The sequence below is a fragment of the Lathamus discolor genome, chromosome 3 (genome assembly GCF_037157495.1).
Source record: "Lathamus discolor isolate bLatDis1 chromosome 3, bLatDis1.hap1, whole genome shotgun sequence".
Classification (NCBI taxonomy): Eukaryota; Metazoa; Chordata; class Aves; order Psittaciformes; family Psittacidae; genus Lathamus; species Lathamus discolor.
Genome location: NC_088886.1, coordinates 82,881,926 through 82,902,293, shown reverse-complemented (window position 1 = coordinate 82,902,293; position 20,368 = coordinate 82,881,926). Strand labels below are relative to the sequence as shown.

The following is a 20,368-nucleotide window of genomic DNA, read 5'->3' as shown; positions in this document are numbered from 1 at the left end:
ACCTAAGCAGTGTATTTCTGTCCAAGTTCTTTCACTGACATTCTTTCTTTACTGCCCTTCTATGCTGGATGTCTCCAGTTTCTTACTCTTTCTCTTCCTTTGAGGAATTATGCCAACCTGATAATTGTGAACTTGACTAGCTTAAAAAGAAATTCTTGTCTCTTAATTAAATAGACCTTATCCTCTTTTTAAAGAGAGAAAAGTCTATGGCACATGCTTTTATGAAAAGAAATAAATCACAGGTAATAATGGCAACAGCACTACGACTCCTAAGTCACAAAATAGCAGTGTTCATGATTTTATGACACCCACAAATGTTGGTTAACCTTGGCCATTGAAACTGAATGACTTTTTTCTTTCAAAGCATAGGCTACTTGATATGGCTCAACCCCAATTTTGTTATTGACAGCAGGTTTAGATGTTAAAATACTTGGATGGCATTAATTAAAATAAGGATGCTTAAGCCTTAACCATTCCGAACTGAGAACACTACCCCATATGGTGGCATGGTAATTGTGATAAGATAGACACTAGTGAGACTATAAGACAAAATTTTTGGAGCTGTTTCTTGCCAGACCCTAATAGCAGATAATAATGCATGGAAAATAACATTGCAGTACTCCTTTGTGTTTGCAGTGCTCCTTTGTGTTTGCAGTGCAGATACTAACAGCTATCATGTGGGTCCTTTTAACTAATCGAATGCTTCTTTTCCTGTTTTATTTTTAGAACTGATACGAATTAAATTGTATATGCAAGAAAAACAGCAGTGTGTACATGCGCTTCTGTGTTTGCAATTGCCCTGTGAGCTCTTCCCAAAGTAGAGTAGAAGGAGGGGAAAAAAGAAGGCCAATTAATGGCCGCAGATTTCTCTGTTACTATGCAGTCTCTTGTTTCTTAAATTTTAGAAAATAATATCTGATTGCCTGTATCTTGCTTTCCTGTATGTAGCACTTCTGTCTAATAATATTTTTTTTAACCTTTTGGTTATATTTTTTGCTTGTAGGATGGTCGTTTGCGAGTAAATGATCAGCTTGTTGCAGTAAATGGGGAGTCTCTTCTGGGCAAGTCAAATCACGAGGCTATGGAAACACTGAGGCGCTCCATGTCCATGGAGGGGAACATTCGTGGGAGGATCCAGCTGATAGTTCTCAGGAGACTAGAGGTGCAGACAGAGGTGAAGCAATAAATGCATTTGTTAGATGAATGTCTTTCTGGTCCCAGTGTTTCTTCATACAAGAGATATGGTGGCTGAAGTATGGGTCACACAGAGACCTGGCAGAATGAATTCTTGGTTTCCTGGAGTGTTTCTTGTTGATATCTCCTGGTCCTGCTGTTTCTGTTGAGACCAGGCTAAAAGTTGCCTGTTATTTGTGCGTGTGCGTGTGTGCGTGTATGTGTGTTCTGGTTCTGTCCCCCCACTTTCTTTCTTTTTTCTTTTAACCATCAAGTAATTAATATTTTACTTTCCCTGGTCAGTTAAAACCACCCCTTCAGGATGGGTTTCTGAATTGATTACCATAAAAATCGCTTAAGTAAGGTAACAAAATAAGAGAAAGAAATTTTAATGGTTATGCTTTCTAAACCTCATGGAAATGTACACACTCTTCATCTCACATAGATGTGTGTATGTGTAATGGCTACGCCGCTCCAGTTTTACTGTTGACCCTAGAGTAAAATTTTAGTAGTTTTTTAACATCTGTGCAGTTCCTTAAAATAAAAATGCATGAGTGGATTTGGGCTATTAAAAGGTTGTAATAAATCCCTTTATAGAATTCCAAGAGATGATTTCAAGATTCTTACTTAATAAACATTGCTGGAACATTTTCAGATATTAAGAACAGTCATGTTTGTGGGTGCATTTGTATAAAATATCAGACAGGGAAAAAGAATGCAGATCTATTTTAGTATCATTAACTTTTAGTATTTTCTTGATAATTTCGTATTTGATTTACTACCATCATTGATTGACTGAGAAATAGATCTAGAAGTATATTACTTGCCAGACTTTGGGAGGACACTCTGCAAAAGCTTCACTGATGTCAGTCGTGCCAGGGAAATACGAGAAATACTCATTAAGAATTTTGGAATGTGTTGGAGGATTTTTGCTTTCATTTTGCATGAGACATAGCATTATACTGTAGGAAAAATTATGAAGTGTATGTTGTATTTCTTGTGCACTCATGTGACATAAGAAAGATAGCTCACCTTCAAATAAAGCTCGCTCCTGCAAGTTTTCTTCATTTAACAAAAGCTAAACTTTGAAAGAGAAAAACTTGCACTGAGACATCAGATTGACCTTATAAAGGTATGAGACTGCTTTTTATAGTTAAGTGTGTAGTTTTGTATATTATCCAGATATATGAAAGTGGTAAATAATCTTGACTCATGCCCTATAAAGAATGCATAATGAAGTCTTGATTGAATAGAATTCATTTAATTTTTATAGGGTAGTCTTTAGGTTCAATTTTAATTCCATTTGAGCCTGGAGACCATAGCAGAAATGGGTTGTTGCCCATTCTTCCCTTTCCCCAAAACAGCTTCCCAAGTACTGCATCTCAGCTTGGTAGAAGGAGAGTATGTTTAGAAATGCATTATTGTTTTTATTGGTCAGGACACTAATGGAGGTCTTCCATGACAGCCATGTTTTATAAGCTGAACACTCTAATTAGGCTGGTTACTGATCAGTTGCTAGGATATTGATTGTGTCATTTATCAAAGAGCTGGAAAAGCAGATTTGTTGTTGATGTTAACTTAAGGCTCTCTATCCCACTGGGTACAAGTCTCCAGTGTAGTAGTGGTTGGGATATTGCAAGGCTTAATTTAGCTACCAGTATCTTACGTAAACTGAAGGATTTCCAGTAGCAAGAAGAAACATAATTGTCAGTGGCTGTGTGGTGTGTGTGTTTCTGTACAGAGGTTCAAAATAGTTATGTCAAATACCTCATGCTGCACTGAAAAGGAGGAGAGCATGTTGCATGTGCTTTGTCCACTAGGACTACGTTTGTAACTGGATTGTTAACAGGAGCATTCCAGCATTGATTTGAGTTCTGAGTTGCAGTTTTTGCCATTTTATTATTAATTTTAATTGTTATTAGCCCATTGTTATTGTTGTTGCTGTTATTATTACTATTATTCAGCTTGAAAGGCAGGTTGCAAGGTGATGTAACATACTGTCCTTTTGCATTGGTTTGCAGGCTATCACTTGCAATGGATTAAATCCTTTGTATCATTTTACAAGGAAATTGTAAGGGTTAGATACATGCATTTCTTCTGGAGATGTGACTATATGAGATTTAAGGAATGGTATATTTAGCATAACATTTGCTGGCGTAATGAACATGCAGTTTAAAAATAGAAGACAGTTGGAGGCCCCTTTAAAAAGCAGATATAAAATCACAGAAACTATAAAGGTTATTTTGAAAACTATGCACAGTAAGTCCCCTCTGTGGGTTTTCTGTTTTTCCCGAATAACAAGTACAGAAACATCTTTCTGGGTCTGTCCCAGTTTTAGAATCTGTGATTTATTTCCCCTCCCCCCTTTTTTCTTTTGAGCAACTGCTCAGGAGAATAAATTAGGCGATATGGCATGTATGGGGGGTGGGAAATATCTGAAAAAAAAAGCTGACTAGAGGTGTGACAGGAGTTTGTTTAGCTGCTAGCCAGAAGACCTGCGTTTGGGAGTTTGGTGTAACTTTACTTGCAAAACTGCTCTAGTGTGTGATCATCGGAACATATGCACTCAGTCTCTGAGAGAAGGGAACCAGCTGGCTGGCAGAAAAATACCATTGGCATTGCCCGTGTTCTTGTGTTGACAATGTCACAAGCTGCCCTCCCAGATGGAGAATTTGAATGAAGCCAGTTGTGGGTCATAAAAAAAAAAAACCAAACCAGTCTTCGTTTTTGTGCATCATCCTTAATGATTGTTATAGCTTAGATATTGTCTGATTTCATGGTCAGCAAAACAGACAGTAATTTTGAAGATGTCTTTCAAGTTCTCATTTGAAAGGAACCAATGTACAGTGAACACATTACGTTACAGTGTGTTTCTGCACTGTCTGTAGTGATGGCTGATCTTCTGCATTGTTGAACATTTAGGGGTTTTTGTTACAATGTGTGGTTCTGTTTTTCCCTTAGGAACGCACAGACCAGGGAATCCTTCAAAAATCAGCCTTTGATGGGAGTCATAACTTCACAGCTGCTTCCCGACGCAATGATACTCTTTTTCAGCCATTGGTAACATGCAGTCCTCAGGAAAGAATAAAAGGTAGTGTCTATATACCCTTCTCTGCGCTAAAAGAAAGTGCTTTGTGGTTTTGGTTTTTGAAATCCACAGCCTCTATAAAAGCAGTTAATTAGAGTAAGTGCACACTATGTTACTTTGAGGCTTGAAGATCCAGTGAGGGTGGGAGAGCTGACTCAGAAGTTGTGAATTAGATTCCTGGCACAAATTCTAGTTTAAGTAACAGTTTCTAGCTCGTTGCCCCAACACGTAAGGTTGGATAAAAAACAAATGATGAGTGCAAAATATATGTTGTCAAAATGTTTATTTTCTATATATCTTTAATGAGTGCACTGATTTTTGCATTGAATTCTTAGATTATGTCCCAGGTTATTATAAGTTAAATGAATTTATACAAAGGCGTGATGATCGTAAAGTACACTTGCTTATTTTAGACTTAAGGTAAAATTTGTTCAAAGGTTAAAAACATTTCCTTAATTTACAAATTGGAATTATATTAATGAACTCATTAAGAAAAATTAGGTAGATGTGTACATTGTACAAAGAAAACCTGCATGTATGAGCAAACACAAACATATAAATAAGAGCTTTTAATACCACTTATTTTTCTGTCGTCTTTCATTTCTGATGGCATGCTGTACTATCTGTCCAGTTTGCACCTGACTCAGCAAGGTACTAGTTATCTGAAAAGTCAAGTATTTGAGATGGTCTTGACCCCTTTCCTTTTAAGTGTGCTGTTATCCTTCAAGCCAAGCACATACTTAAATACCTTCCAGTAAGAAAAAAAAAAATACTCTCTTTGATGTGGTTGAATTATGCATGATTTTTCCCACTTCTCGAGACAACTGTGGAATCTGGGTGGCCTGCAAAAAGTAATTTCATAGGCTGCTGTGATGACTGTTTTAACCAAAATTGAAGAGCCTGCATCTGTAAAGCTCAAGAGAAACTCCTGTGTAATTTAGCGGTAAATAATTGTGTTGACTTTGGTATTTTGGACAGTGTGACTCCAGGCAAAGAATTAGGTATAGGCTCAAGCATTGTAAATATCCAAAGATCAGATCATTCTGTTTAGATCTACTTTATATTTCTTTTATATGGAATTTATACTGATTCTGTAGTTAGAGGAGAAAAGGGTCATCCTCAGAGCTAGCCTGCCCTGTACAGTTAGTCATTGCCAAAGGATCAAAAAGCAGCAAACACCTTTAAATGCTTCCTTAAAAAACATATATACAACTGTTCTGGAGCCACTGATACAGGTGAATGGCAAGAGGTAACCTGTCAAATAAAATTCACAACAACTTGGAAGAGCCGTACATTCAGATAACTATTCTCCAACTGCAGTCCAAAGATCAGGATGACTGCTTTACAGCTCGTTTGTAAAATCGTTTTCAGTAGACATATTTTTAATTAAAAAAGGATGGTAAGATGGCATTGTCGCAAAAAACTGTGATGGCCTCAGAAGAGAATGTTTGTTGGATGTGGAAAGGATGCTCTGGAGTGCTGCTGAGGGCTGTTGTCAGGTAGGATTGAGCTTGAAAGCTCATTCTGCTTTCCATATGAGCGTGTCACTTATTTGCAGTTGCTGGTTCAAATATTTTTTTGCATTGTTTCTTACTATCCTCATGCTTTCAAGGCACCTGTAAAGACAAAACACTATGCACTACCCTCATTCAACTCAGTTGTGAACTTTAGGTTGTGTCCCTGTTTAAGGATGTGAGTCACAGTTGTAGTGAGCCTTATTATGACAGGCAGGAACAGTCCCTTGTACATTCTTATGATGTATTATCCAGATCTTGTGTGTAGAAGTATGGTTGGTTTATTTTTACAAAGAATAGCAAAGAAGAGTTTTTTTAACATAATACAGGATCTAGTGTAAGAATTTAATGACAGGAGCTGTATTATATTTATAAAATGTCACTTTTTCAATTAATGTTTTCTAGTAAGTTATTTCCAGTATCATTTACTATTCCTACAAATAAAATTCTTATAAAAAAGCTCAGCAAAAACACACTGAAGCTTGGCCTGCTAATATTGCTGTCTGTTTTAAGAGTCTTTTTTATTATACATGAGCAAGAACAAATGTCTGGGGAAAAGTGCTTATAGCCAAAACATTACATTTTGTCTTGCCTGTGGATATTTAAATAAAGGGGGAGGGGATACTGATCCAATATTGAAATGCCAGTGTTTGTTCTATTTTTGCATGAATAATACTTGGTGCCTTCAGGTCCTCACTTCTTTTGCTGCCAAGCTGTTGCACAGATTCAGTGTTTTTTAGAACAACCTCTTTGAGAATTGATACTTCAGTGCCAACAGCTTTACGTTTCTGGTGTTGAAAGATTACTGGAATGTGTTTCATTAGAAGTTCTTGTATATCTCTTATAACCCTACATTATAAATGGTTATAGGGGAAATGCTGTCATGTCTCTGGTTAAGTAGTAGAATAATCATAAGCTTCCTCTATTGCCATAGATTGCCAAGTCTTCATAGTTGTGCAGGCATCTTTGTTTTCATACGTGTGTGGTAATACTAAGATAGAAAATTAAGAAATGAAATTTTAAATTAATGTTTAAATTTTGCTTGTAAACATTACGTTATCTTATACAGAGATTCAGTTACTTACTATCCAAAACTGTTTAATCTGAAAATTCAGTACATTTTGTTTAGTAGCTTAGCTGTTTCTCTGATCTCTCTGGATCTGTTAAGGTAATTTCCTAAGGCCTTGAACATGGAGCCAGTGACTGCCTCTTAGGTTAAATTCACTCTTCTGCTCCTGCTCCCATTCTGCTGGAAGCTGTAGTCCTTGTGATCACTTTCATTTCACTCAGGAAGTCCAGTATTCTTCTGTGTATAACATTTGTGTTCAGCAAGAAAAATGCCAGTGGTAACCCATCACCAAACAGCCTTTATGAAATGATGTATCAGCTGCTGTGAATCAAAGTGTGTGTAACTGTGTGATACGCTCAATCTCTTGCTATGGCTATTGGAGGCTGCTCAAAGAGGGTAAGGCACAGGCGTATGGTGCAGTGTGATGTGTGATTTTATTTTTTATTTCCTTTTCTCCTTCCACCAGGCATGTTTCCTACTCTGGGTAGTCAGTGGTTTAGGGACTTCCTAAATCAGAGGCTCTGTATAGACCATTGTGCCATTAATAGCTCTCCAAATTTAATTCAATTTCTTTATTTTTTTTTTTAATTTGGTTTTTCAAAACACCCTCATGGGCAATCTGTTCCATGATTTAATTACATAAGAAAAAATACTACTCTGTGTTTGTCCTTTCTACTTGATGTTTTCACTGGGTGCCTTCTAGTTACTGTGTTACCATGTTACACTGTTAGTGAGAGCATCCTTTTCACCTTTTGCATAGCTTTTACAATTTCATAGGCTTTTCTTGTATCCCCTTCTATTGCTTCTTACTCTAATTCAAAGAATCCTAGTCCATGTTCCTTGTTTCTACATGTGTCCAACTGCCCTTGACACCGTTTCAATGCATTTTTGAATTATGTTACATCCTTTTTCAGACAGGAAGAGTGAAACCTTGGATGTTGTTTAAAAACGAGGCACACCTTTAACCCTGAGTTCTGCATGGAGTGTTTGGACTCTTCTCTAAATGCCCATTCCCTTTTGACTTCACCAAGTATATATACAAAGAATGATCCCATGCACTTCTAATGTATTGTTCCAGAGTGGAAATCACTAAAGTAATAATCTTTGTGTATGTGTCAAGAGTTTTCCCCTACTCCCATCTGCATCACCTTGCAGTCACTGACCGGGACTTTCACCTGTATTTCCTCCTTAATGTCCTGCAATCTTTTTGCAGAGCTTCACAGTCTGCTTCGTTTTGGTAGTTCTGAGTGTTTTTAAATGAGTAAGCCTTTTCATCTTTTGAATCAGTTAATTGCACTGAAATCTTTTTGTTGTGGAAACTTCCCATTTACTCCTCTTCTCCATTTGTTGTACTGAAATTGCAGCCTGAAGGAATGTGATCATAATATACAAAGCCAGCATGCATATACATGCTAATAGTATGGCTTCCTTTGGGGTATTTTGTTTGCTTTTTGGGAACTACCTCAGTGCTCTTACCTGATAAATATAATCTATTGCTGTCTGCCTTTATCCCCTCCTTGTATACCCTTTTTGTCTCAACTTAGATTAGTACTTTCATGCAGAATTGTGTAAAAAAGACTAGCAGCATTCAGTTCAAGGGAACAGGTCACATGAAAGTGTGGTACATCAGTATTGTTATATTGCTTACCTGCTGTTCAGACCCAAGAACTGTTAAGTGTCTGTGTTTCTTCTTAAGTATTAGAGGGGTGAAGACATATTCTACATTTCAAAATGTGGGAACTTTTTGTAAGATTAGATTGAGATGAATTTACGGGACAATAACAAACTGGTCTACAGCAGGTGCAGTTCTATTAAATATGGCAGGTATGTAAACATTGCTTAGCAAACCACTGAATGGTTTAACTGAGTAGTTCATGTTTCTCTTGGTCAAGTAATTTTCTGGTGTGAGCTGAATGCCTTTTGTAAAGGTAAAGAAGGAATTAGTGTAATGGTAGGAAAATAAAGACTGTAATTCAGAAATGCCTCTTTATTCTCCTGCCATGGGGTAACAGACATTTTTTTTCTTTTGAACTCTTTGCTGAGAATGTGGTTCTCCTCTGTACATGAAAAGTGGTAAATGCTCCCCATCAGAGTGAACGAAGGCAAGAACTTACAATCGGTTAGGATGCAGCTATGTATAAGTGAAAATCCACTCAAATGGAGTAAAGCAATTTGTGCCTTGTACTCAACTTCACTGTAAGTTTCCCTATATTTACCTTTAATTATGCATATGCAAATCAGAAAATCAGCTCTTCAGGAAATCCCAAGGGATATATTTTCTGCTTTGTGTGATTTTAATTCTAGTTTAGTTAGTTTAGGGATTTGAATAATTTGTGACTCACTTCAGCGTTGCTTGAGGCCTTCTAGTCCAGTCATTGATCAGTTAAACGTACTTGTTTCTGCAGCTTATTTAACCCCTTTTTATATTTTATTTCAGAGTTGCCTGTGTCTGATCGTGGCAGCGGTGAAAATGAAACTCCCCCACCTCTCCCACCACATCCCAGTGAGGATTTGCTGAATGACGATTATAATCATAGGTTGGACTTCGACTGTACTTAATAGTTGCAGTGCTAACTGCTCATTAGTGTTTGTGATAGTAGTTCTAATTTATTTTAAAATTGCTTTCTATTTTGTGAAATTTGTGCCACTGCTTTCAGTCACCTAAACAATTCTTTATTATAAGCTGGGAATGTTACTTTAGCATTTAGTGCATTGTTCATTTCAGTTGTCCACAAGCTGCAGTATGCCTGCTGTCCACAGTATATGGATCACACCAGTAGGTGCCACATGTAGATTAAGTTACTGAAGTCTCTTAAATGTCCTAGCCAAATTGAAGCTTCTTATGCAGATTGTGGGCCAAAGATGTTATTGAGGTTACAAAATGAAGCTTTAGGAATTTTGAACATTGAAATTTGTAGGGGAAAGATTACTGGACACTTTACCAGTTGGAAATGCATTGGGTATATTTTTCAGATGTTTTAAGAATATCTGTTGTAAAGGCTGGTGTGCTTCATAGCTGCTACAAGCTTTAATTTCCTTAGCAAATACAGAAGTTTGGAAGTGCAGAAAAAACGTGTAAACATGTTGAAGCTCATGGAATCACAGGATGGTTTGGGTTGGAAAGGACCTGAAGATTTGTCTAGTTCCAACCCCCTGCTACGGGCAGGGACACCTCCCACTAGACCAGGTTGCTCAAGGCTCTGTCCAACCTGGCCTTGAACGCTGCCAGGGATGGAGCATTTACCACTTCTTTGGACAACCTGTTACAGTCCCTCAGCACCCTCACAGTAAAGAACTTCTTCCTGCTGCCTAATCTAAATCTGCCCTGTTTACATTTAAACCCATTGCCTCTTGTCCTATTGCTACAGTCCCTGGAAGGCCCCCTTCAGATACTGGAAGGCTGCTGTGAGATCTCCACGCAGCCTTCTCTTCTCCAGGCTGAACAGCCCCAGCTTTCTCAGCCTGTCTTCGTACAGGAGGTGCTCCAGTCCCCTGATCACCCATTTGGCCCTCCTCTGGACTTGCTCCAACAGCTCCATGTCTGTCTTAACGCTGGAGACACCAGAACTGTATGCAGTACTCCAAGGGGGGGTCTCATGAGAGCAGATGATGATATATACTTTGTTATGATGACATAAACTTTGTGTCAACTAGCACAGGGTTTAAAGCAAAGCATCATTTCAACCTCTCATATTCTGATGCTTAAAATTCAATCAGAGAATCATGGAATGATTTGGGTTGGAAAACAAAAAAACCCACACACAATTCCTTGGAATTCTTCAGAGTTTTATGGCACCTTCCTTAAGATATCCAGCCTCTGCACTCTGCAGAAGTGGTACAAGGCTGTAAAATACTTCATATTAGCAAATGAAGTAGAATTGAGCCAGCTACATTGGCAGTATTTTTCCAGTTTTATGTAGCATGTTATTTGGAAATGCAGTGGTTAAATAGATTAGTGGGGGGTAACAAAAAAAAAATCAACCAAAACCAAATCAAAAAAGACAAATGGGCAGGCAGCGTTATGTTCCTCTTTTTCTGCTAGATAAAATGTGAATTGTTAAAAACTGATTAAGCATTTATATTTATATTTGCATCTGTGATAAAAAGGTAGGGACTGGAGGTCTTAAATCTCAGAAAGGAAAGTTGAGGATCAATAGCTGATATTAAAATGTATGGCTGAAAGCAACTGGAGGAATAAACGCATGTGTGTCTTTGTGTGCTTTAATTAGTTCACTTGTGTTTTGAGCTGGTGCCTAAGTATCTTACATGTCCTTTTTTAATATTTTTCCTGCAGCCCTATCATGAATTCAGCAGTGCATTTAACAGATCAGCACATCAACTTCAGATCCTTGACACCAGCCAAGCAGTCCGAATCAATTAATCTGAAAGCCTCAAAAAGCATGGATCTTGGTAAGAAGGGGTGGGGTGACATACAGGTCAGCTTTTTAGTCTTAGCCCATCTGCACCATCTCTGTTTCTTGCTTTTGTTTCTTAAACACAAACATCAGGGGGTAAGTTCTGCAGAGGAGCTACAGTGATGAAGACAATGGTCAGCCTCCTATAACATCTAATTGCAAGTACCCTTTTTATTGAAGCTGAAGAAAGGGCTTGTTTTTTTCCTTCTCGGAGGCCATTCTATCCTTTGTATTGAAATCTAAGCTGAAAAACAAGCTTGTAAAAATCAGCAGAAAGAATTGCTGTACAAGTTTTATATGCCTAAAAAATGTAGCAAAACAGCAATAACAAAAGCCATTTCCACATAGCATATAAATGATTGCAAAACTACACTGGACAAAGGCTGTAACTTTTGTAAGACAAATTGTGTATTAATTCACAATGACAAAAACAGGCAATCAAAGAGTTGCAGTAGGTCTTTATAAATGCTTGAAGAGTGGTCAGTGTTGTGCAGAAAAAACTTGCAGGGTGGGTGAAGCAGAAAGTAAGGGGTTCTTTCAATATTGGGAAGGCATTTGCAGGTGGAAGATTGAAGTTATTGCAGTTGAAAACAGATGCATGTTTTGTTAAGAGTTCAAGCAAAAATCACAAAGTTCTTAAGCCTCAAAGAAAACCAAATAATCTGTTTATTGATTGATTGATTTTTTTTTTTCTTTTTTTGGCACTCTTTATCTGTGTTTTTCAAATTTCCTGGAGTAACTTTGAGACCTCCCATTAGGATGTTGTTAATCATAGATTTGTGTGTTTTGTTGGATCAAATTTTGTACACTAGTAATAGAAACTTAATTTCATATATAGTTTCAAGGTAGGTTCTTGGTGGTGCTAATTTTTCCTTCCTTCGCTGAAATGCTGTAGATTGGTCTTAGATTTTGTATTGTTGATTTCTGTTGTGATCTTAATGTAATATTTTAATGTAACATAATACGTGTGTAATCTAATGGAATGTAAGAAAAGTCAAACAGTTCTTAATGCAGGGTAAGAATGGGTAAGAATTCATTTAGGGTAGTTCGTAAGGCAGAATTTTAAAGCTGCTGCATGACCAGAGCAGATACACATCCTTTTGCAGTTCTGTTCCACTATTTTGGCAGAGAGTAGCATATTTTTTTAAGAATGGAAATGTTCCTCACCAAGGAATGAGTTTTACAGACTTGAGTCAAAACGTGTATTGTATGTAGTCTACTGGAAAAAATAATGTTCAACTTTACTGAGTCTTCTTTTAGAAAGATTTATCTACAGCTGTTAAAGAAGTCACTAGAAAGATTGCTCACAAGCACCAGTGTAAAATTAATCCATGGAAGTGTGCTTGAGAGCATGTCCATAACTACCAGGTAATTTGTACTTTCTTTTGTCCTGGTCTGTATTTGTTTATTTTTGAGGTTCAAGTTTGTGTAAGTAATCTGCTCTTGACACTCAGAAACAATGCTTTGAGAATGTATACGAGGCACTAAATAATAGCGGGTAAAAACTGAACTTAAATTAGGTGCAGAAAAAATAAAATAAGAATTAGGTGCAAAAATATTTTTAAGAGCTTTCAAAATTTCTTGCTCATAGAAGGTAGCTGTTGAAAATACCCCTTCTGCTATGAAAATAAAAAAAAGAAGGGATAATAATCAGTCTGATTGGAAGCACTGAAGTTTTATCCTTGTCGTATGTAGTGATGTGAAGGTAAATCTATTACCTGAGATAGTCATGTAAAAAAACTGGAGGGACTGAACAAACTACAATCATCCTGTGTTATAGAAATAACAGTAGATGAAGTAAAATTGCTTTCATGTAGCTTGACAAATAAAGAAATTGAGGAAGATGAAAGCTGGGACCTTTTGCAGTCATTTTCTAGTAAGCAGTGAAGTACTGTGTTCAACTTCCCACCTTTTGAAAGATTTTAAGCAGAAGCTTCTGGCTGGAAGAGTAAAAGGAAAAGGAACATGAAAATCTTAGGTGAAGTAACTGCAAGATAAAATGCTTCTAATATAAATAAAAATCCCAGTTACTTGGTATTTAAAACTGTGCTTCCAAATAGAGCATTCATGTAATGCATACTCCAAGATGGATTTTTGGGGAAGGAAAGTTACTTCTTTGTTTTTATATTTTGCTTATTACTTAACTGCAGTCAGGACTCATAGTAACTTCACATCCCAATGTGGAGCTGTGCATCCGTTGCTGGTTTCAGTGCATTGTTTGCCACCAAAATGAGAAAAGTGCTGCTGTTTTCATCTTCCAGACCCAGAGCTGAGCTTGTCAGAAAGATTTGTTCAGCATCACAGAGGATCTATGGAGCAGATTTGGTAACAAAGAGGAGGTGAACACCACTCAAAAATACTTGTATAACTGCTAGGGCCTCTTTTTCTAGTATTCACGGGATGCTGTCCTCTTACTACTTTTCTTTTGTACTCAAGTTCTGCCAGTGCCTTCCAAAATAAGTCCAACATCATGAACAGAAAAATCAAGGAACTGGAGTTCAGGAAGAGAGCTCTGAGGCCATACAAATGTGATTTAGGTGCAGTTTCTTTCCTTTTAAACCAAATTGTCTCTGAATCAGGTGTGATACAGGGCATCAGTGAAGTCTGTACTGCTATTCACTTTACAAAACATTTTACTTCACCTTAAAATGTATATAATGCATCTGTTGCCTAATTGTAAGATTTGAAAGGTGTGTGTTACATAATGGCATCACCATCAGAAGAATCATCAAAGGTCAGTAACAGAAAATTTTAAGCACTTAGAGACCGCAGAATCAAAACTTTTCTACAAATTGTAAACCTTATGAGTAAATAGTAAATTCATTAAATTGGAGAGCTAATCAAATTGTATAGTAAGGGTCTTTCTGGCTTTGATGAAGGTTAATGTAGGCACAAGAAGCAAAACTCTTAAGTAAAGACTAGTCTGTAATTACATGGGTTCACAATGGAAACCCATTTAACACTGATGTTTGTCTTCTCAGATTTTATATAATTTAGGACCAGAAACCTTTGAGTGCCTTATCTGTTTTCCAGTCGTATTTATTTACAAAATAATTATTCTAAATTAATATCCTCAGTGAATAATATCAGGAAATAAGGATGGGTGATCAAAAAGTATTCAGTACTGCTTACATGTTGCATCAGTTTGTCATTGTCAGTCTCCTGAGCAAATCTTGCAATGAGAGGAACTTGGCACATGCAGCAAAAGCCATAGGTTACTTGCCAGTAGGGCAGATATGTTTTAGTTTATTAACTCTTAGTGCATTTTTGGGTTGTTGATTGGACAGTTGGACAGGAACAATGGGCATGAACCAATGCCAACTTGTTGTTTAGGCAGGGCTCTATGCTGCCATGCACGTGCCATGAGTCATATGAACTGACACAGGTTTTGAGTGCTAAATTCACAAACAGCATGAATCTAGAAGTACCGTTGTCTAGAGGTGGTGTATTTGGAGAATTCAAGTTATTTGTAGATGAGGTAGTTTTTGCTTGAATCTACTTAAAAATAATTAATTAAAAGTCTGTGGCATGTGTGAATTACTGAGTTCTGATTGTAGACACCGCAAACATCAAAATGGCAAGAACAGTGATAGCGATGATGTCCCTCTGCAAAGCATATGGGGGTAGGGTGACCAGTTCACTGCTTTAGCATCCATGATTTCCATAGTCTCAAGCGCTTCTCAAAATTTACAGCTTCATTCAGAGTAATAGGGTACAGATTAGTTCCATATCAGCTTATAAGTCCTAATGTTCTTTCCTGCTGCTGTGTTGAGATAATGACAGCACTTTCAGGATCACTGGTAGAGTTCATATCCTGTGTCTTATAGTATATTTTTCTTTGTCTTGCCTACTTTTATTTTGAACTGGTGGTGACAAAAGAGCACAGCTACCGCTTTCCTTCTGCTGATCCTGGCACCTGACACGTCCACTCAGTTACATATTATTTTTGTTACAGATTGGTGGTGTTTGAACGTGTTGGCAAAGATTCTCCTTGTACTTTGATTTTAAGAATTTGTGCAGGGCCAAATGAATACTGACTTAGAGTGCATGGCTGTACTGACCAAGTTTAGATTGTATGCCATGTTTGGACTTGTGCTTATAGCATGGTGTTAAAAATAAGAAAAAAATCAGAAATGCCACAGTTATGTCGTGTTCTCCCTTCCCAATGAAGTGGTGCACTTTTTTTGAAACTTAATGACACATTAAGTCATTTAGCTGGTGAATGAAGTTGCTAAGCCACTGGCCATCATATTTGAAAAATCACGGCAGTCAGGTGAAGTTCCCGACGACTGGAAAAAGGGAAATATAACCCCCATTTTCAAGAAGGGGAAAATGGAAGATCCGAGGAATTACAGACCAGTCAGTCTCACCTCTGTGCCTGGCAAAATCTTGGAGCACATTCTCCTGGAAGGCATGCTAAGGCACATGAAGAACAACAAGGTGCTTGGTGACAGCCAGCATGGCTTCACTAAGGGGAAATCCTGCCTGACCAACTTGGTGGCCTTCTATGATGGGGCTACAGAACTGATGGACAGGGGTAGAGCAGTTGATGTCATCTACCTGGACTTGCGCAAAGCAGTCAACACTGTCCCACACAACATCCTTCTCTCTAAATTGGAAAGACGTCAATTTGATGGATGGACCACTCGGTGGATAAAGAACTGGCTGGATGGCCTCACACAAAGAGTTGTGGTCAATGGCTCAATGTCCAGCTGGAGGCCAATAACGAGTGGTGTCCCTCAGGGGTCGGTGTTGGGACCGGTCTTGTTTAACATCTTCATCGCTGACATGGACAATGGGATTGAGTGTGCCCTCAGCAAGTTTGCCGATGACACCAATCTGTGTGGTCCGGTTGATACGCTGGAGGGAAGGGATGCCATCCAGAGGGACCTTGACACGCTTGTGAGGCGGGCTGATACCAACCTTATGAAGTTTAACCGTGCCAAGTGCAAGGTCCTACACCTGGGTCAGAGCAATCCCAGGCACAGCTACAGGTTGGGCAGAGAGGAGATACAGAGCAGCCCTGCAGAGAAGAACTTGGGGGTGTTGGTCGATGAGAAACTTAACATGAGCCAGCTTCAGTGTGCACTCGCAGCCCAGAAAGCCAACCATATCCTGGGCTGCATCAAGAGGAGCGTGACCAGCAGGTCGAAGGAGGTGATCCTGCCCCTCTACTCTGCTCTTGTGAGACCTCACCTGGAGCATTGTGTGCGGTTCTGGTGTCCTCAACATAAAAAGGACATGGAACTGCTGGAACAAGTCCAGAGGAGGGCCACGAGGATGATCAGGGGACTGGAGCACCTCCCATATGAAGATAGGCTGAGAAAGTTGGGGCTGTTCAGCCTGGAGAAGAGAAGGCTGTGTGGGGACCTCATAGCAGCCTTCCAGTACCTGAAGGGGGCCTATAGGGATGCTGGAGAGGGACTCTTCATTAGGGACTGTAGTGATAGGAAATAGTGTGGTGATTAGTGAATGCTCCATCCCTGGCAGTGTTCAAGGCCAGGTTGGATGAAGCCTTGGGTGGCATGGTTTAGTGTGAGGTGTCCCTGGTAGCGGGATTGGAACTAGATGATCTTAAGGTCTTTTCCAACCCTAACTATTCTATGATTCTATGATTAAAAATGAAGAAGAAATCAGTGGCTTCTGTACAAGTCATTTGAAGGATGATTTTCCATGTAACAGCCTTCTGTAAAGACACATTTTCCCATACATTACCACAGTTGTCTAGTGAAGAATTTCTGTATATTTAATCAGAAAACATTTTCAGTAGTTTGTCCTTTTTTTTAACTATTAAAAAGGTATTTTTTGTGGAGAGTTTAACATTTTTTTAAATGTTGTGTTGAAAGGTGAAAATCGGTGTGCTATTAAGAAAAAGAAAGGAAAGACGGTGTTTTATTATTTATCTCCAATGCCCCTATTTTCCATAAATCTTTATGCACAGGAGTGATTTAAGCTATGCATTAATGTACTGTAAAAACCGCAGCCCTGGGAATTGTATGCAAACACATGAAAGTGTGGCTTGTTTTAACCTGAAGCAGTGTGAAATTGTATTGTGTGAGTATATAGTAATTTTGTTGTGTATCAATTCAGGCAAAGTACTGTGTAGATTTATATTTGAGGATGTTGGTATAATAACCCATGACCTCTATCCCAAACTACTGCTAATCTCTCATTCCTTTCCTGATAAATAGCAAAAACCCATAGATCTTAACTGGTTAAGCTTTACAGCCTGAAGAAATTGAAATACCCTTTATTTTGGATATGGATAAAATATTATTTGCTAAAACATCATTAGATATAGAGTCTCTTAACCTTAGGGCTTATTTATTAATAAGATAAAGATACTGGCCAACTTATTTATGTATTTACGAATAATTAGTAAATGAATATGCAAAATGTAAGGTATGGAGTATTCTGCAGGGAAGCCAATATTTAACTAATTTCTTTGTTAGTGAAGGGATGCATTTGATTACAGTTTATACTTTTATAACACCTTAAAACAAAGAGAAACCAGGATTTCGCATCCAGAAATATGTAGAAAATGCAGTCAAGATGCTATCAGTTACTTTGTGGTTTGCACTGAACCAGATTATTCTGAGTGTAATTTTGGACATTGAAATAAATATCTCAAAATGTAACCAAATGAGGACTGGGCTGAACTGATGGAGAGTACTCTTTAATCAATGTTTTGATTCAGATACAGTTAAAAAGAATACATTTTGGAGAGTCTCTAGTGAGAATTACGGTATTAGTGGAACAAAAAGAGGTTTGGTGTTTTAAAATCATTATTTTGTTAAACATGTTGTATGCATGGAATATTTATCAGGTTGCTTTGGGTTGAAATCAACTTCAGAACTGCATTTAGGAGCCAGTTAAGCTCATTAGAACATTAATGAGGAAATGGAGAAGATGGCTCCGAGTTCTAAGAGACTTTTCAATTTTACTGACTTAAAAACAATAATTTAACAAATCTTCTCTTGAAGAGAGAGACTTTCCAAAACCATCCTGGGTTTAGGAATATCTCTGTTGCTTGTAGCTGTGATTGGTTTTGGGATCAAGGGCCAAGAGAGATTCTAAAATTATTATATCTTATGTCATGAGTAACTTTCTAGTACTGTCACATTAGATGTATGTTTTCTGAGGCCACTCTGCAGAATAAATTTTAAGAAATGAACACAACATAATTTTCTAAGTTTAAGTGACTTTCAAATTCTTGTTTGTAAGATCCATAAGTAGGAAATGAAACAAAATCATTTATTAAGTAATAGAGACCCTGTGAATTTAATTGAAATGAGACTAAAATCAGGCTTATTCTGTGCAAAAAAGGAAGACTTTTAACAAGGGCGGTTCCATTACCCAGTTTTATACTAAATCTGCATTGATGCAGTTGAGGGGAAAGTGAGCTGTGGCAGAAAGACAGAAGGGGGCAGAAAGGCATATTAACTTTCTGGACTGGTTTTGTATAAAAGGGAGCTTGCTGTGGAGCAGGCTGGAAGCATCATGTGAGCTGTGGTGGTCATAGAGCTGAAAAAATGGTAACACATGGTGGAGGGCGATAGTTTCTTATGTTGCTTTAGTGTAAGTTTTAAGTGAGTTAATCTGCTTGTTGATAAATGAAGTGGTGGGGAGAAATGGCAATTAAGTTAATGTATCGCTACTATAAGAAAGTACAGATGATAATGAAGTAACTTTTAAAAACAAATTTATAAATGTTACCTACACTGTGTCTTAAATCTGTTCCCTGTCAGTATTTTCAGCCAATGAATGACAGATTAGATTAGAAATTTGTGGTTTAACCCTAGGAGGTGGGAAGAAGTGTTAATGACATACAGGAAATGTGTAATGGGGGAGTTGGATCAGTTTTAGCCTGGTACAGTTTCTCTGTAACAGAGGTGAAAGAGGATTAGAGAAGACAACAGAAGTGTAAAAGAAGCTGTGATAGCCTCAATTAGCAATGTAACCTTCAAGAATGAGTAGTTGTGCCACTAAAAGAAGGTGAAGAAATTTATACTGCCCTGGCTGGGAAATTGTAAAACAATGTTATTTTCTGCTGGGAGAAAGCCTTTCCAGGAGACAGCATGAACTGTACTACTGGTTCTTCAACAAGTAGTAGTAATAGTGAATGCAAGCTTAGGCATTTACATTCTCATGTGCTGATACATAAGATGTATCCTTCAGGGATTTTCTCTGAATACAATTGAATTCAAGTGCTAAATCAATTCTAACAAAATTCCTGTGAAAAATCTAATTAGAGAAAACTTTGTACAGGTGAAAAACGAATCCAGAATCTTTAGTTTGGATGTGATTTATTCCTGTCTTTGTGCTGAGCAGGGTATCCCAAATGTTGTGGTGCATGCCATTTTAGAAAAGGCTTTTTTAACACAAAAGTATAATTTATCCTTGTTCCTTGTGCAAGCTTTTTGCTAGTGTCAGTGCTTTTCAATATTAAGGTGAAGAGGAATCTATCAAGGAGTCAGTTCTTCCAGACTGAGTAGCTGATGGATAACCAGGTGACCACAGAAAAGGAGAGATGGGCCCTTACATGGAGTTTCACTGTTGCTAGACAGGAGAAGAGGGGGAATTATTAAAGGAAATACTTTTAAGACAGCACAAGTTTACCCTTCCTAATACATTTTATTGCTTATGCAGATTTTAGTGTAAAAGCCTGTAGTGTTTGTATGCAGTATTACAGGGCAAGCCTAGAATGGCAAGCAGGATTTTCTAAGTGATAGTTGTGAGCCAACATTTGGCACAGTTTCTCCGAGTGATTTATGCGGCTCGTAGATGGGGAAACGCTTCACCAAGAAAATAAAAATAGCAGGAGAATTATGTCATTGGCACTGTCATTGACTAAAATTAATTAATGATGCTGTGCCTTCATTATAATGAAAGGGCTGAGTAAGGACACAGTTAATCAGAAAAAACAGTGATCAATTTGTAGCTTTACTTTATTTTCATGTCTGTATACCATAGAGACTGATGCATTCTTAAAAGCACAAAAGCATCATTTATATATGTGTTTTGGAAATACAGCTCTTGTTAATTGATTAGTAGTGTATAGTAAAAAAAACATTATATTGGGCTTCTTATAGACTAATAAAAAGGTATC

General features: G+C 37.7%; 1 protein-coding gene across 4 annotated transcripts in view; it reads left to right on the top strand.

Moving 5' to 3' along the window:
* The window catches only part of PARD3B (par-3 family cell polarity regulator beta), a 414,980-nt gene that overhangs the window by 214,689 nt on the left and 179,923 nt on the right, over positions 1-20,368 (top strand). For all 4 annotated transcript variants that reach the window (XM_065670133.1, XM_065670134.1, XM_065670132.1 and 1 more), the window contains exons 12-15: positions 1,004-1,174; positions 4,135-4,264; positions 9,282-9,381; positions 11,139-11,254. In XM_065670133.1, coding sequence (XP_065526205.1) covers positions 1,004-1,174; positions 4,135-4,264; positions 9,282-9,381; positions 11,139-11,254 — 517 coding nt within the window. The remainder of the gene's footprint in view (positions 1-1,003; positions 1,175-4,134; positions 4,265-9,281; positions 9,382-11,138; positions 11,255-20,368) is intronic.